At 33.3% G+C, this 16363-nt stretch overlaps 2 protein-coding genes across 2 annotated transcripts; both read right to left on the bottom strand.

Moving 5' to 3' along the window:
* Nucleotides 1-308: 308 nt before the first annotated feature.
* LOC107819025 (transcription factor TCP22-like) lies at nucleotides 309-1727 on the bottom strand. The gene has a single exon (XM_016645100.2). The coding sequence runs from the start codon at nucleotides 1445-1447 to the stop codon at nucleotides 506-508; it is 942 nt and encodes a 313-aa protein (XP_016500586.1). The 5' UTR covers nucleotides 1448-1727; the 3' UTR covers nucleotides 309-505.
* Nucleotides 1728-6031: 4304 nt separating this feature from the next.
* LOC142162676 (uncharacterized) lies at nucleotides 6032-10145 on the bottom strand. Its single transcript, XM_075219188.1, has 2 exons — nucleotides 9778-10145; nucleotides 6032-6352 (listed from the first exon to the last, which is right to left on the bottom strand). The coding sequence occupies exons 1-2, from the start codon at nucleotides 9955-9957 to the stop codon at nucleotides 6179-6181; spliced, it is 354 nt and encodes a 117-aa protein (XP_075075289.1). The 5' UTR covers nucleotides 9958-10145; the 3' UTR covers nucleotides 6032-6178.
* Nucleotides 10146-16363: the final 6218 nt, after the last annotated feature.

The raw sequence follows: 16363 nt of genomic DNA, 5'->3' as shown, positions 1-16363 counted from the left end.
ACACGTGTGCGGGCTTGATTCTTTTTTTATGAGTCAAACAAGTAAAAATTCTTTTTAATACTTGGCGGCAATGAGACTCAAACTCGGGGTCTCTACCAGCTCTAATACCAAATTGAAGTGTGCGGCCATCTAATTTAAAGATTTAAGCTGTTAGAGAGAACACACTTTTATTTACTTAATTATATCTTCAACCAAATTAATAGATATAAAATATGTGCTTTTCATCTACAAATTTAATATATATTCTTGTTTTATTTCTTAACTACTTAAGGTAAAAAAAATTTAATTAGGTATAAACACGGAGTGTATTTGCATCTACATCTAAATGATGTAAGTGAATTGCAACCATTAATCTACAACTTCAATCACTCCCCAATAAAACTATTAAAAATGAGTGGGAAAAAAGCACTGAAACTGAAACATTTACAATGACTGAGCGCAGTTAATTCTCTCCTCACCACAGTAAAAACATCAAGAATCAACTCAAATGGCATCAAGAATGGAACTATGATTGAGAATCTTTGTGATTTTCATCACCACTGTCACTACCTTGTTGCTGATTATGATGTTGATGTTGCTCCAAATTCATACCCAAATCAATCCCAGTACCCCTGCTATTATATGCATTCATTGATGCTAACATTCCCAAGTTTGTCTCTGAAACACCCAACCCCAGCTGTTGAACCGGTTGTGGCTGCTGCAAAAACATTGATCCTAGCTGAACCGGATTGAACCGGCCACCTCCCGATAACTCAAAACCACCAATTCTCTGCATGGTTGATGAGGTGCTTGGTACCATCCAGAAGGTGTTTCCGACGTTACCGGCCGCCGGCGCAACCGCCCACATAGCCGGAGCCGGTATGTAGCTCGAAGCATGTGATGAACCGGGTTTTGATTCTTGATCCGGTTCGTGAGCTTGATCTCCGGTTCTCTCCGGTTTAGCAGCTGATGATGGTGAAGTTGCTCCACTTGTATCTTCTCTATACCTCTTTTTCATGTAATTCTCATCTGGGTCTTGCCCATAACCGGTGCTAGAAAGCTGGTGGTGAAAACCCAACATAGTGGTGGCGCCGCCGTGGATGAAAAGCGGCGCAGACTTTGACGGCGGAGCTGAAATTGTCGTCCCACTACTACGTAAAGAAACATTAAGAGTTGAGAAATTTGCAGGGATTGTACCTGTTCCTGTGGCAGCTATAATAGACGGTTCAGCTTGTTGCAAAAGCCACTCTATGGTTTCACCTTCAGACTTGTGACCCAATTCTTTTGTGAGCTGAAAAACCCTGGCGGCGCATAAAGCTGGCATGCGTATGCGCCGCCCCCGACCGTCTTTGGATGGCTTCTTAATAACTTTGGTAGAAATTACCAAGTTGTTATTATTATCGTTTTGATTGTCTGAGCGACTGGTGCTGCCACCTTGGTTTTTGCTAGTTGGCTCTCTAAATTCCATCTTGGAAAAGAAAACTTGAAGGGGGTACGTGGGGGAGAAGTGGGGTGAGGGAAGGGCCAAACAAAGATTTCTTGATATTTGAAACAATATTTGTCCAATTGGCTATTTGATGAATTGGAAACGCGATAACAAGAAAGAAAGGGGCTAGGAAAGGGGAATGAAATAATCAAGTAGTTGAGTGCAAAGGCTTTTGAGCCAAAAACAGAACAAGTGGAAGTAGTGGGGTTTCTCTTTTTTCTTTCACTTTAGTTTTACTTGGTGGAATTGGAGAAGAAGAGGAGTAGGTGTGGGTGCCTACCAAAAGAGAATCAACGATGAGTATGAGTGTAGCTGGTGAAGGAGGTGGGGTAGGGTTGGGGGATGTGGGGCTAAGGGTTGGGGTCCAATGCAAAGTCAGTGGTGGTGGGGGACCTGTAAAGTTAACAAGAAAGTAGTGATAAATTTTGCACAAGTTAATAAGGGAAAAGCCCACTCGTGGGGTCTTCACGAATCTATTTCTTTTTTGTCCGTTCCAAAAAGAATGATTCATTTTTAAATTTAGAAATAATTTAACCCAAGCATTGAATTTTACTTTTAATGAAAAACTTTTATAATCACACAAATACTCTAGACCCTTTTTTTTACTTATTTAAGACCATAAATTCAAAAAGGTTTTATTTTTTCTTAAACTACATGCTCAATCAAATCACATAGATTCATATAAATTAGAATTGAGTAAGTACTATTTAAATTTTTTTTTTTGTTTCCATGTGGTGTTCAATATCCACATGAGGCTCAAGTATTTTTGAATTTGCGTCCGATAAATGAGTGTTTGTCATTCCACCACAACCCTTGTTGGTAGAATTTAAGTTATACTCCTTCTGGTCCACAATAATTGACCAATTTGTTTTGGGCGCACTCATTAAGGAAATACTAAATTTTAGACGAAAATAGTCAGTTCGACTAAACTACCCTTCATTAAATGTTGCATCATAGTTATAGTAGCACTTACTTCTCTTCTCAAATGTGAAGAGTAAATGACTTTTTAGAGATACGTTCGTAAGGCTAATTTTGAAAAAACAAATTGAACTTTTTCTTGATTATATAAATGGACACTTTTATTTTGGACCAAAAAAAAAAATTACTCACTTATTATGGACTGGAGGGAGTATATGTTGCTCTCTCCACTTATTACTCGTAATCTTAGATATTCTACATGCATGACTTTTATTAAGACATTGTTGTTGTTATAGGTAAAAACTATTATAGAGAAGTACAATATAACATAAAAATCGGTTTTCAACAAAATTTAATTTTTATAGTGAAATATTGTTATATAAGAATTTTATTATAGAGAGGTTTGACTTTATATAGTTCTTTGTCCTCCCTTCCAACACGAAAACCCTACTTGTCTAGGTGTGTATGTGTGTATATGCATATATAAACACATGTTTGCATTTATACAACTTAAATACAGTAAAAGCTGAATATATACAAGAAGCTAAAAGAAGACTGAATGTTGCATGTGTTTGTGACCACAAAATCTGAAAGACAAAGAACTCTTCTTTGATGCTGATATGACACTATTATTGTAGTTGTCACAAAGCAAAACTTACCACACGCCTTTGTCCCCACCCTAAAACAAAAATTCTTAGTTACAAAATGTGCCTATGGTTTCAAGTCATCTTAATAAAAAAAATTCATGCATTTTATTGGTAAGCAATAATATAATTAACATTATCAAATCAACTATAGGTAATTATATATGTACACAGATTTTGTAACTCAAAAAAGATGCTAAACAATCTATTACAATTAGCCAAACTATAATACTCACTACTTACTAGCTACTGTAAGAAAGTTTATACTTGATCAGTGTGTACAATTGTTTTCTCTTTCTATTTTTTTTTTTTTCTTTAATGCCCATAATTAGTACTACATGAATCAACCACCCACGTCTTATCCCCTCAAGCTCACCTGACATTCAACATTAAGGAAAGTCAGAGAAAGGGGCCAGAAATACTGTTCTGAAGAGGTAAAATGAAGGAACACAGAAAGTGAGATAGAGAAATGTGATTTTTTTTTTTTTTTGGGGGGGGGGGGGGTTTGAGGATTTCAGACTGGATGGATGTGTAAACTAAGGAGTACAAACAAATGATAGACAAATTTAAGATATATTCACTTACATTATAAGTAATTCGTACATTATTAATGTAATTTAACAAGTTCTCACTGATATATCTTCTATATAACCATATCAAATTTGATATGAGAAGTTATATGTTCTTATACGTCTTAATGTGGAAAAAAAAAACTTAAAACATTATTACTGCACACAACTCAAACTCGCAAATAAGGATTGGATTCATTGAAGAATGGTTGATCTTAAAGGTATGAAAGAGATAGACAGCTCAAGTAAGAGCATCTAATGCTAACAAGGAAACACAGCTCATCACAACTCAACCCCACTTCCCCTACCTAACTTTATTACAGTATATACCTTTAAGACTAATTTTATCATTTTTTAAAATAAAATAAAAAAAGCAATCCGATGCGCTAAACATCTCGCAATTATGAAGGGTCCAGGGAAGAGTCACACTCCAAGAAATGTGATATAGATATTCTACCATAATATAAGTATTAGTGACCGTTTTCATGGCTCAAACTCATAACCTACAGGTCACAAAGACAACTTTACCGTTGCTCCAAAACTCCCATTTCCTTTTTCGTTGCTAATATATATTTTTGTACCACTTTTTCCTTTGGCTTCTTGTTTCAGAATTTAAAACCACTAATTAATACAGCAGCTAGCCACTCACTCCAACTCATCCCTCTCACTTCTTAGATGCGATTATCTGATATTTATGTAATTAGTAGCTTGTATTTACTCTCAATTTCCTGCGAACTTATAATTTATGAATGAAACACAAGTTGCTAGTTCAGGATCTCAACTTATTTAGTTATTTATTTGTATTTCACGCAACATTTTAAATTAACATGTAATAAATTATTAATTCATCTCAAATATTTTATCTTTAGTTGATTTGATAATTCACAAGTCATATGGATCCATATGACTTAGTGAAATACGGCCGTGGTGTTTGGTATCAAAATTTTGAGAGAATTTTCTTTAGTTTTTCCCGAAAACTCTTTTTCAACTTGATTTTCGGATACCAGTATTTTTATAAAATTTTCATGTGCTAATGCTAGTTATAGTAGTAAAGTGTTGGCGTGGCATTTGAAAAGAAAGAAGAAATCATCAAATTAACACCACCCACCCCCCACCCTCACCCCCCAAAAAATGAAATCTTAGATGGAATTTAAGATAAGCAACCATGTAGAGATCACTATCTTTCTCATGGTAAGTCAATTTCTTTTGCTGCCTAATTAGTCAAAGATGAAGTGAAGGTTAAGAACAGTGGATGAGTGAGTAAAGAGTATTCCTCACTGCTCTCGACTTTAACTATATTACTAAATTTGTATCTATTGCCACAAAGTAATACTTAGTAGGTGCCATAGACCAAAGTACTCCGTATTTACTAGTTTAAAACCGCGAAATCTACCTCTCGCATTTAGACGAGAATGTTAGTCTCCTAAGGAAAAAGGCAGCAAGTGAGAGAAAAAAAGGGACAGCTCGGTACACAAAGTATTTCGCGTTCACGGTCGCATCTCAAGGGTTGTGATGTATGCAGTTTGCCCTGATACAAATATCAATGGCTGGTTTCACGATTCGAACTCGTGATCTGTAGGTCACATAAAAATAACTTTACCATTGCTCTAAGGTTTCTTGAGAGCGAGAGAACTAAATGGAATTTTTGTTCAAATGGATAGAATTACCTTATGTATGTAAAGAGAGAGAATTTCCATTCGGACTAAACCAAAGGTGGTGTAACCCATATGATGGAGTTGTCTCCTTATTGGGGTTCTCTTTCTATTTTCAAAAACAGTTTTAAAAAGGGAAGAAAAAGGAATATCCTTTTCTCTTTTTACCCTATAGGCAAAGGACTTTCTTTCAACTTGTCTCTCAATTAAGAGACTCCTAAAGTTTCTTGCAGCGTGCACACAAGCCATCTTAATAACTGAAATCATAGCTACCATACCACATCAATTCGTCCATGTAAATTAAAGTGAAAATACATACTATTAATGTGTCTAAAAGACACATGCCACGTATTCATGTGGTTTGAAGTAAACACCGATTGTGGGTACGTATTTTCCGAGTCTCTTACTGTCCCTCGAATTTGTTGCAATGTTGTCTCATCCAATGAAAGATGAATAAAAGGCTGCTACTATATGTTGGAAAAGGACAAGTTCCTTTTGTAAGAAAAATTTCAAGGTCCAAACACTACCTTTCTGCGAAAATTACACAATTGGTGAACACTAGCCTTGCTCTCTGTAGGATCGACCACTGAATTATTTTTACAGCGACCGCTAATTCCTTTATAGAGTATAGTTGAACGTGATCAGTGAATTGTCTGGAGCCAAAGGAAGAAAAAGCTCGGATAAACTTGGGCTTCAGGGTTCCAAGGAAGAGCAAATTAGGTAGAACTGATTCTCCAAAGAGGAACAAACAGGAAAATTTCAGGCTATCTTATCCGAAAAATTTCAAAGAAATGCAGAACTAAATTTCTTTTCTTTTGTAAGTAATAGAAGCTGCATAAGTTCAATCTTGAATAAAATTTTATACGAGCATCCAGCAAACTAGCTGTATAAATAAACATATGAGTGAAACCTTTTCCTACTTTTAGTGCTTCACTTCTTTGCTTTTGCAAATCTCAGACAACGATACTTCTCCCCACTAACTGTTATTTCAAGAGCTCCATCTTGGTTATCTTGATTTGATGCAGTCCCCATTAGCACACTTTTCTCTTTCTCAAGGTTTTCCCTCTCCATCTTTAACCGGGCTTCTTGCCGAGCAATTTCTGCCTGGGATCAAAACTGAGGCATGTTACAAATCCTCAAGGGAACATCATTTATCAGAAAGGTAGAAATTTTAGATACTACAGCTCATATTTGCAACTGTTACAAAAGCTAAAACAACACAAGACTGACCATATATTTCCTTCTTCGACTAATGTATGTTTCTGCACTGAACTTTAAACTCATATAAATAGATAGACCACCTTTCTAGGGAACTTGGAGCCTCTAATTCCATATTTGAGATCTATAGGTGACACAGGGCAAGTAAAAATAACTATTGTCGGAACAGCTTACCAGTAGAAGTAGTAAGCAAAATGTAATAGTTATCTTAATTGCGAAAACGTCAGCATTTACACATCTCTCAGTTCCCGTTATTCCAAAAATAATCTATTATTGCTATATTTGGAAGTCAATAGTTGGCAAAAGCTACATGACATAACATTCAAATTGTTGCATCCAATCAGAATGTGGGATTCTTTTAAGCTTCAGAAACGGTCACTGCTAAATAGCACACAAAATCACTACTGATAAAGATCCGTCCACTATAAAACTTGACGAACAGAAGGCATTTTTGGGCAGGTTAATTTTGAAATAAAATATAGTGGAATGGCTAGAGGACAGTTACGCAGCAAGCAATTCAATTTTCATAACTGTCTTCATGTCAAAAAGATGTGGGGCTGGAAGGTATGGTTTTCAAGAGGAAGTATAGTCTTTTAAATGGGAAACCTGAATAGCCATTCAATTTTACACTCAAATAGTAGTAAAGCAGCAACAACAAACACATTGATTTCATACACGACAATTTCAAGTTCTAATATATGCGGCTCCAAAGGCTGAGTCTTCTTTTAAGTTTTAAACATGTCAAAGGAGGCTCCACGGTCACATATTACAGTATCATGCATTACTTTAAGTTTCCATATGAGATGCAGACTCAGAAGGCCTTTAATATGGTTACAAATAAGATAATGACCTGTAATATGAAGAGGCACATCTGATACCTTAATAGCCTCTACAGTACCACAAATCTGCCAACCCTATTTAATCACTTGAATAATAGCATATACAGGAATGCCTAGAGCAAGCTAGAATTGTAAAATTTCTATCTGACAGCTCCATCACGATAATCTTGTAAATTATTAGATTGATTCAAAGCTACTATAGATTGCGTACACATATAAGTGAGAGAAGGCATTTTTCTAGAGTTCTGGAAGTCCTAGAGTCTGAAGGCCATTGTGTGCAAGTGCAGGATATGTATTTCTTGTGAGGGGATACATCTATGGGAGGCTAGCTGAATCATTTCTATCTTATTGAGTTCCTACGGCTAGTAATTTTAACTAGAACTTCTGCAGAGTTACTGCTGAATGTGTGAAGCACCTGTTCTTTTACAGATAAAAACCAAGGAGTCAACTTGCATTTCCACAAAATAAAATTATTGAGAAAAAATTTCTGATTCAACTCCAGGAGTTAATATGTTAGCTACTATATTTGACATGCCAATCAGCTGTCCTTTATGATAGAAAGATTTACTACAACGCTAGCAGAAATTCTACAACCTTAGTATGCACGGACTAATTATTGCGAAAAATCCTACTGGCTGGTGTTTAACAATAAGATCAACCTTAGACTACACAGATTCTGTTAATTCATTTTAGAAACAAAACATGTTGCTGAGACCCTGGTAAGTAAATATAAACCCTCAGTTAAATAGATAATCTATGATACCAAATGACCAGAGGTAAAATTGAGCAAGGGCTATTCTCTGATTTATGTTGATATTTGTTATTCTTATCCAATGCTTGTAAGTTTGTAACAAGGATGCTTTAACCATATTAGGAGAGTGTAAACCTGGTTGGCTAGCACGGGTAGTAGGTTGCTTAGCCAACCTTTTAAACCACATGAAATTCCCAGAAAACTGGCTTTGCATATTCACATTAAGAGGTGGACAAGTATCCTTTTAACACGATGGAGTAAATTTGTCATTTCATTTCATTCATTCCATTGAAGGGTCTACCACTCTACTATAAATAAATGAAAATCTCACTTATGAATTAAAGAAAAACAATAAATGCTACATGTCCTGTACTATGTCCCTCCAGCGTTAGTTATACATTTTTCTAAAGCATAATATGAAAGGTATTATAAACTAATCAATATATTCCATTCAATCAACCGATCATCAAGAGATCAACAATGCCTCAATCCTAAACTAGTAGGATTAGATAAATGAACATTATGTGTCTATTCTACTCTATCGGGCTTATTCCATTCCAATACTAGTAAGTACTGTGTTTTCAGGCAAATCGAAATTTCTCTAAAACTAGAGGTTCTCTTATTTGTACTTGAACAATACTAGTACACGTCTCCAGACAAACTACAAAGACATTTGACAAACATCTGATCTGATGTAAGTACAACAACAACTAAGCATTAGTCTCAACTAGTTGGTACAGTCTATGTGAGTCCTTTGTTCCATTATGTTCTATTAATACTAAGTCTGCATTAATTCGGATAAACTATAGGTCTTTTAAATTAACTTTTCTCCATGTGATTTTAAAACTAATTCATCCCCATTTAGCACATATTGGTCTTCATAGGAGTTAGGACAGGGCGAAACCTACTCATCCTATACTGTGTTCCTTCTATTTTAGTAATCAAAATAAAGGAAAAAATGTTCTCCATTTTTCCAAGCACACTTTGAAGTTCAAGATAATCTAAAGTAGCACCTCATACTTTAGACAGAGTCCCACGTCGGCAAAATACAAGAGAGATGGTGGGTATATAAGTTAACAAGCCTTAGACCCTAGTGACGCGTTTTAAACCCATGAAGGCCTAGGCCTAAAGCGGACAATATCACTAACGGGCTGGATTGTTACAAATGGTATCAGAGCCAACTCTTGTGTCAGCCTTGTCGATGGTGGGTCAGAGTTCAACTTAGTTTAGGCAAATCCCGGTTAGCTGGGGCAAACCTCAGTGCTGAGTCTAGGCGAATCCCAGGGTATGTAACACCCCATACTTTAGACAGAGTCTCACATAGCACCCCACACTTTAGACAGAGACTCGGCAAAACACAAGAGGGATACTGGGTATATAAGTTAACAAGTCTTAGACCCTAGTGACGCATTTTAACCTGTGAGGTCCTAGGCCTAGAACGAACAATATCACTAGCGGGCTGGGCTGTTACGTCTAACAAATGTATTCACAAAAATTACTACACTTGCAATCAGCAGCTAACTTTGAGTAATTCAGTCAATTCTACAAAATGGAATCTTTAAAAGATAATCATACTAAATACCCCATTTGCAATTTTTCTGTATATTTTGAGAAATTCACTCAAACCCAATTCAAGAAACACCAAAATAAGTTCAAAAAACTAAGCTTTTCAAAGAAAGAATGGATTTGTCTTTGTGGTGGGGGGGGGGGGGGGGGGTTACCTCACGACGAGAGAGCTCAGCTTTCCAAGCAGCTTCACGCTCAGCAACTTCACGTTCACGCTCCTCAATGTAACTCTGCATCTCCCTTTCTTTCATTATCCTGTCTTGTATATCTGCATCTAATGCTTCTTTCAATTCTTGTACGAATTTATCAACCACTGCTTTAATTCTCAGCGACATTAAACAACAACTCTTTTTGGCTCTTCTTCTTCAAAAAAAAAAAATATTCTGATTATTCCCTTTTTTTCTAATTCAAAGAGACCCTTTTTGGAGAAAACTGCTAATTTGTGGTTGCTGCTGGCAGGAAAGGGAAAATCAAAGAGGGAAGAGAAGTTTGGTTTGGCTTTTTTGGGTTACAGTTAGACAACTGTTGAAGCAAAGAATATGTGAGATCAATTTTAGGCCTTTAGTTTTCTTTTCTTTTTGTTTCTTCCCCCTTCTCACTTTTTAACCTAGTGCCATTTAATTAAAATAGCACGGTCTAGCCAGTTTTCGGATTGGTCATTCAAAAATAGTCAGCATTTATCAAGTCATTGGAAAATAGCTATTATCTTGCTGCAACAGAGACCGGTCCAGTATAATATACTGGAGTTTGGTGTACCTGTGTATGAACTTTCAGCATATTATGTTGGACCGGTATACTTTGCTGGCTTCAGTATAGTATATTGGAGACTGGAGCACTGGTGCTCCAAACTCCAGTATATTATGCTGGACCGGTATATTATACTGGAACTCCAGTCTAATAGTATAATATACTGGAACTCTAATATATTATGCTGGAGTATTTTTCCGAATTTTGGACAGTGTTTTCGTTCAGATTTATCTTTACATGAAAAGTGACTAAATTTTGATTGCTTTTGAAACTAAGACTATTTTTGAATGACCATTTATAAATCTGGCTATTTTTGAATTTTTCCCCCATTTAAAGTGTACCCACTTTTTAAATTTTTTTATCTTATACCCACCTTTTAAATAATTACAGGCCTTTTTCTCCTTTTTCTTCTTCTTTTTCTGATAACGGTAATTTTATATGGTGTTTGTAAACATATTTTAAGGTACTTTATGATATTTTATAGTGGTAAGCTGTTGTGGCGCTTTATTTTTTACTATTGATTAGGTTTTCTTCTTTTTCTTTTTCTTAATTGCAAAATGGACTCGTTAGATTTATTGTTGTTTTGACAAATTAATGATTGAGGTTTGTTTTTGATGATATTTAGAGGTTACATTTCAAAATTGAGCTCATTTGGAGTAGATTTATGTATTAAATTATATATTGGATTATTAAAATTCGAAGAACAATTTTTTATTTTTCGGTAATATGCATTTTAGGTCTATTTGGCCTTAAGAGCATGAAACGTTGGTTGCACTTCAGACCTTTTGGCTTTAAGTGCATCTGAAGTGTTATGAAAACGTTTGTTGTACTTCAGACCTATTTGGCCTTAAGTGCATCTGAAGTGCAATTTTTTCACTTCAAACTAAATTTTTTTTTTTTAACTTCAGACCCGATAAGTCTGAAGTTGATCGTCAAGTGAATAGGCTTGCAAATTTTTTTGTAAAGTGGGTATAAGTTCAATTGTGACCCCAAAATCGGGTATAAATAAAAAAGCCCCATACCCAAAGTGGTATTTAGGTTCAAGTTCTAAAAATAAAATAATTTTATAGGTATTAATTTTTGCCTTTAATAAGTCTTATATAGCGTAAATTAAGATTAGTTAAAGCTCCAGTGCGTTATCCAACCCCGAATGAGAAAACAAAAAAGAAAGTATTACTAGTACTATTTTTGTTTTAATTTAAATGACTACCGGTTGACTGAATACAAAAATTAAAAAATTAATTGACTGGTAGTGAAAAAAATGTTAAACTAATAATCAATAAGTTCAACAGAAAAAACTATCACATTAAAGTTTAAATTAGAAAAGAAGAAATTGAATGTTTGAAAGTTGTAAAAATTAGGTTAAAATGGTATATTTAAACAGTCAATGAGCCTTTATTTTATTACCATAAACATAAAAGTTTTGACTATTCTTAAATATAAAAACACTTATTTATAATATTTTTATGGAAGTTCAGGTACATCATTTTATTAAGAAAACTAGAAAATTCACCCGCGCTTTGCGCAATTGATAATAAGAACTATTAAACTCCTACTCTGTTACATACTATTTTTCTCATATTACATTATTATATCCCAGTAAAACACAAGCATATGTTATATTTTTCTCGAAGTATTTTAGCAGATTATTTGTTTCAGTTAAGAAAATATACTTGATGATGGTTACGTTTTACCATTTACCTAAAAGTGAATGTTACTTTAATTTCATATTTTACAATAAATAAATAAATATTCATTTTAGAAAATAAAAATCTTATACAACAACAATAACAATAATAAATATAAAGTAATTACTCTTTCCTTATATTCTACTATTGTATCTCCTTCTCTTTTCTTTTTTTACTTCTATTAGAAGTTATAGAGCTATAAGAAAGGCACTGATTCAGGTTAATTAAATGAGTAATTAATTGTATTAAAATGACATAAAAATATGAAAAAGAATGTTCATAAAGGTCTAAGAGAAGTGTTAGTTCACCTTTCCTAGGACGATCTCTATGACTCTTTGGATGGCTATAAATAAGCGTCGCCATCATCATCCAAAGAGTCATAGAGATCATCTTAGGAAAGGTAAACTAACACTTTTCTTAGACCTTTATGTACATTCTTTTTCATATTTTTATGTCATTTTAATACAATTAATTACTCATTTAATTAACCCGAATTAGTGCCTTTCTTATAGCTCCATAACTTCCGATAGAAGTAAAAAAGAAAAGAGAAGGAGATACAATAGTAGAATATAAAGAAAGAGTAATTACTTTATACTAGTAAATTTATCCGCGCTTCGCGCGGTTATAAAAACACATTTAATTCATAAATAATTATTTTAGAAATTTAATTGAAATAAAAGAGATAAAATTTTGACGTACATATATAAATAAAAAATAAATACTACATATTGATTGAGGTTAGATGGAAATAATTTTCATAATCTGATTTTTTTTTAAATGAAAAAAATATATAAGAAAAAAGTTCACTTAAATATGTGTTTGTGTATGCGCACCTTATTCCCTTAGTCTAATGCATATCTAAAATATACCCATTCTTTCGTTAGATAGTACAACTTTAGTTTTTCTTCTCTTTTTTTTCTTTAAAAAAAAAACCTCTATGCAAATCATATATAGAATTTGAAATGAATGCAAGGCAACTAAAAAAGAAAAAAGAAAAATTATTGAATTGTATTCCCAATATCTAATTGTTTTCCTATTGTTTTTCCTTTTTCAACTTTTTCTTTTTGAATTTGCTCGGTCATTATTGATTTCTTTCTTCTTCCCCCTCTTAATTCATCTATTTTAGAAAACCCCTTAAATCTCTATTATCCTCGATAAATTATAAGAATTACAGTTTAAGTAACATACATTGGTAGTTAATTTTTTTTAAATTATGAGGTTACCTAAAAGATATTTTTACATGTGATTTAACATAAAAAAAATTATAATTTGAAAAAATATATACTATATATTATTTGCTTATTTACTACAATATTTAAATATGATATGATATTGTAAACTAATTTTTTATACATCATCAATGTATATAAGTAGAATAAAACACTTTGCTCCCTTCTTCATAGTATTTACAAATCTTCAATTTCTTCTACTAACTCTCTGCAAAATTTCCAAAAAGTTTGCTTCTTTCTCTTTCAATGTTCCCATTGCCAATCGTACAAATTGAAAAAAGTAATTCATTCAAAAAAAAAAAAAAAGGATCCAAGTATCAGAAAGAGGATAAGAAAAATTCTGGTTCCTCCTTGTTCTTTTTTTTCTTCTCTGTCAACACTCAAGATATATTTTTTTGTTCACATAATTATATCAGTAGGATCCAAATTAAAGAGCAAGAACAATAATATTATTAGAGCGTTTCCACAGTAATTTATTTTTATTATTTCCTTCCTAACAATGTGAATAGCAAGATATCTCAATAATATCAACTCCGTTGGGCAAAAAACCAGCTCTAGCATATCGCAAATTCAGCATTCTTAAATACTTGACGCTGGATGTGAACTTTAGAAGATGAAAGTCCATCTAAAATCTGTTATAAATTAAATTCTATTTTTTCTAACATATGATCATATCAGTGGGAAAAATAAGGGAAAAGCAAGATTTTTTACAATAGCTCTTAAATTTTTCGACTCAAAAATATTTCAACGTAGCATCCTTTGTATGTAAAGACATGCCGGTTCCATATGGTATATTTTCGAGTACGTATCACCCACAAAAACAATCCAAATTAAACACAAACTCTACTAATTTTAAATTTCCAGTACAATTATATTATAGTTATCCATACAGAAGAGTACCTAAACTCATTTCAATTAATGTTACAACTACATGAGTCATGTCCCTTCGAGGACATCCAAAAAAAAAAAATCTAAAAATTATACTACTATTAAATAAATAATTATTTCTTGCCTAAGAGAATATCGTACTCTCAATTAATCATTTAGCTATTGTCGGGGAAGTGAGTATATTTCTAAGAAAATTGTCGTTTTCCATCTTTTCTTGCAATGTAGTGATCCCACTTCAATCTTTCTCCTTCAAATGAGCATTTGCACAGAGAAAACAAAATATCTATATTTTCTATTATTCTTCTTGTCTTTTGCTTCATATAACCTTCAGAAGGAAAATAGAAAAAATCAAAATAAAGATAAGCAACCAGTATATACCGTTGCTGGTTTTTCGTGAATCGTGTAAACACAGGTTAGATGTTCGTAAAGTAGTATATGTCTCTCATTCCACACCTAGAAAAGAGAAACTGAAATAAACAGAGTCAATAATTTATAAAATAATAGAAAAGTTTAATCTTTTTAAGAAATGAAGCAACCAACAACTATTGGCGCTTCGAATCAGAAGGAGCCGCAACTATGCTTTGGGATGGTGAAGTAGTTTCTTTGTCTGCAATCGATACCAGTTTGATACTATATTTATCATATAATTTTCTATTCAATTGGTATCATTGCTATGGAGGAGATGTGGGTGTATTCAGATACTTTTAAAAGTGACTTTGGTATGGAATTTGATGAGGCATTTAGTTTGGGGTTTTAATGTTAATGATGATAAGAAACGGTTGTCTATAATTAGGCTTTATTACTATAGATGCAAAACGGTTAGCTTCTAAATTGAAAAGAAATGGGAGAGAAAGAAGAGTAACGGAGGGAGGTATAATTAAGAGAATGTAATTAAGAAGTGAATTTTGGATTTTCTAATGTAGCACATACCTAGGAAAAATGTCAAAATTTTGAGAAAAAAGATAAGTGCGATTCTTGCCCAAAGAGACGTGCCACATCACTTTTTTAACGCCCACCTTTATATATACATATAGATTAGATGCGTTGATCTTCGTATCTGGAACCTCCCGTTCTTTTCGAAAAGCAAATACTAATATTTTCCCCTTAATAATAATTTCCCTCAATCTTTCTTTAATATTCTCAAACGTATTTATTCTTTTTTTGGTCAAACAAATACTCCTTCCATCATCCATGATTACAAGTTTTAACTTTTATAAAAAAAATCATTAAATGATTTTTTTTTTATATTTAATAGTATATTCAATTATAGTTGTTTTATGTAATAGTTCGATCCACTAGTAATATGTTCACTTTAGGCTTAGACTTTTTAAATGTGTCACTAAGATTTAAGACTTATTTATTTATATATTAGAAATTTTCTTGTGTTTTATTGACTTGAGATTTGTCCAGAGTGTTACACTCTAAAATGATCCATTTCTCTTCGATGTGTACGAGACAAACGTTCGCACTTTGTTTGAGGGCCCTAGTATTTAATATTGACACTTTTTTCCTAATTTGTCACAGAAATATTTTCTTGGATGATAACTGGGGTCGTTTAGGCGACTTTTCATTTTCTTGCGTGACATGTTCGGATTATGTGGGATCCAAATTAACGATTGACACAAAAAATGTTAATATTATACTCCGATTTGTGGTCCAAAATAAATGATTTTTCCAGATTTCAAGAATGAATTAATTATTTTTTTTCTACATTGCCCTTATAGTAATTAATGCTGGAGTATGTTTTAGAAGTGTTTATGTGAAGAGATAATAAAGGTTAATATGATCAATTTCATTGCTAATTAATGTTAAAAGGTGAATTTCTTACTATGTGAAAACAACCAAAAAAAAATGGGTCTTATTCTTGGTTCCCATTTGTCTCAATCATGTTCCATTTGGCAGCCTGATAAAGACTGCTGACTGCCTCTGCTATAGCCTTTATTCACTATTTCCTTTGATCATTGGTGCTTTATTTACACTTTTTTTGTTGAATTATTTTTCATCAGATGTTAATTTCTCAATAGGGCAGCAAATTGCTAAACTGTATAAAACTGAGATTAAACTAGCATAGCAGCAGAGGATAAAAACTGTTAGCAAATTTATTACTCTTACGATGAGCTACCTCTAAGTTTGTAACGTATTAATCAGGTAGTTGAGCATAACTTTGTTTAGCTGCAGCACGGGATAAA

This window comes from Nicotiana tabacum, chromosome 8 (genome assembly GCF_000715075.1).
Source record: "Nicotiana tabacum cultivar K326 chromosome 8, ASM71507v2, whole genome shotgun sequence".
In the NCBI taxonomy this organism is placed as follows: Eukaryota; Viridiplantae; Streptophyta; class Magnoliopsida; order Solanales; family Solanaceae; genus Nicotiana; species Nicotiana tabacum.
Note: the sequence above shows the minus strand (reverse complement) of the source record. Positions and strands in the feature narration are given on the sequence as shown.

Bases quoted from the DNA above. Each gene is read 5' to 3' on its own strand.
- LOC107819025 (XM_016645100.2), bottom strand. From the start codon at position 1,447: ATGGAATTTAGAGAGCCAACTAGCAAAAACCAAGGTGGCAGCACCAGT.
- LOC142162676 (XM_075219188.1), bottom strand. From the start codon at position 9,957: ATGTCGCTGAGAATTAAAGCAGTGGTTGATAAATTCGTACAAGAATTG. The intron at 6,353-9,777 runs GTAACCCCCCCC...TTTTGATCCCAG, and splicing joins CTGAGCTCTCTCGTCGTGAG to GCAGAAATTGCTCGGCAAGA.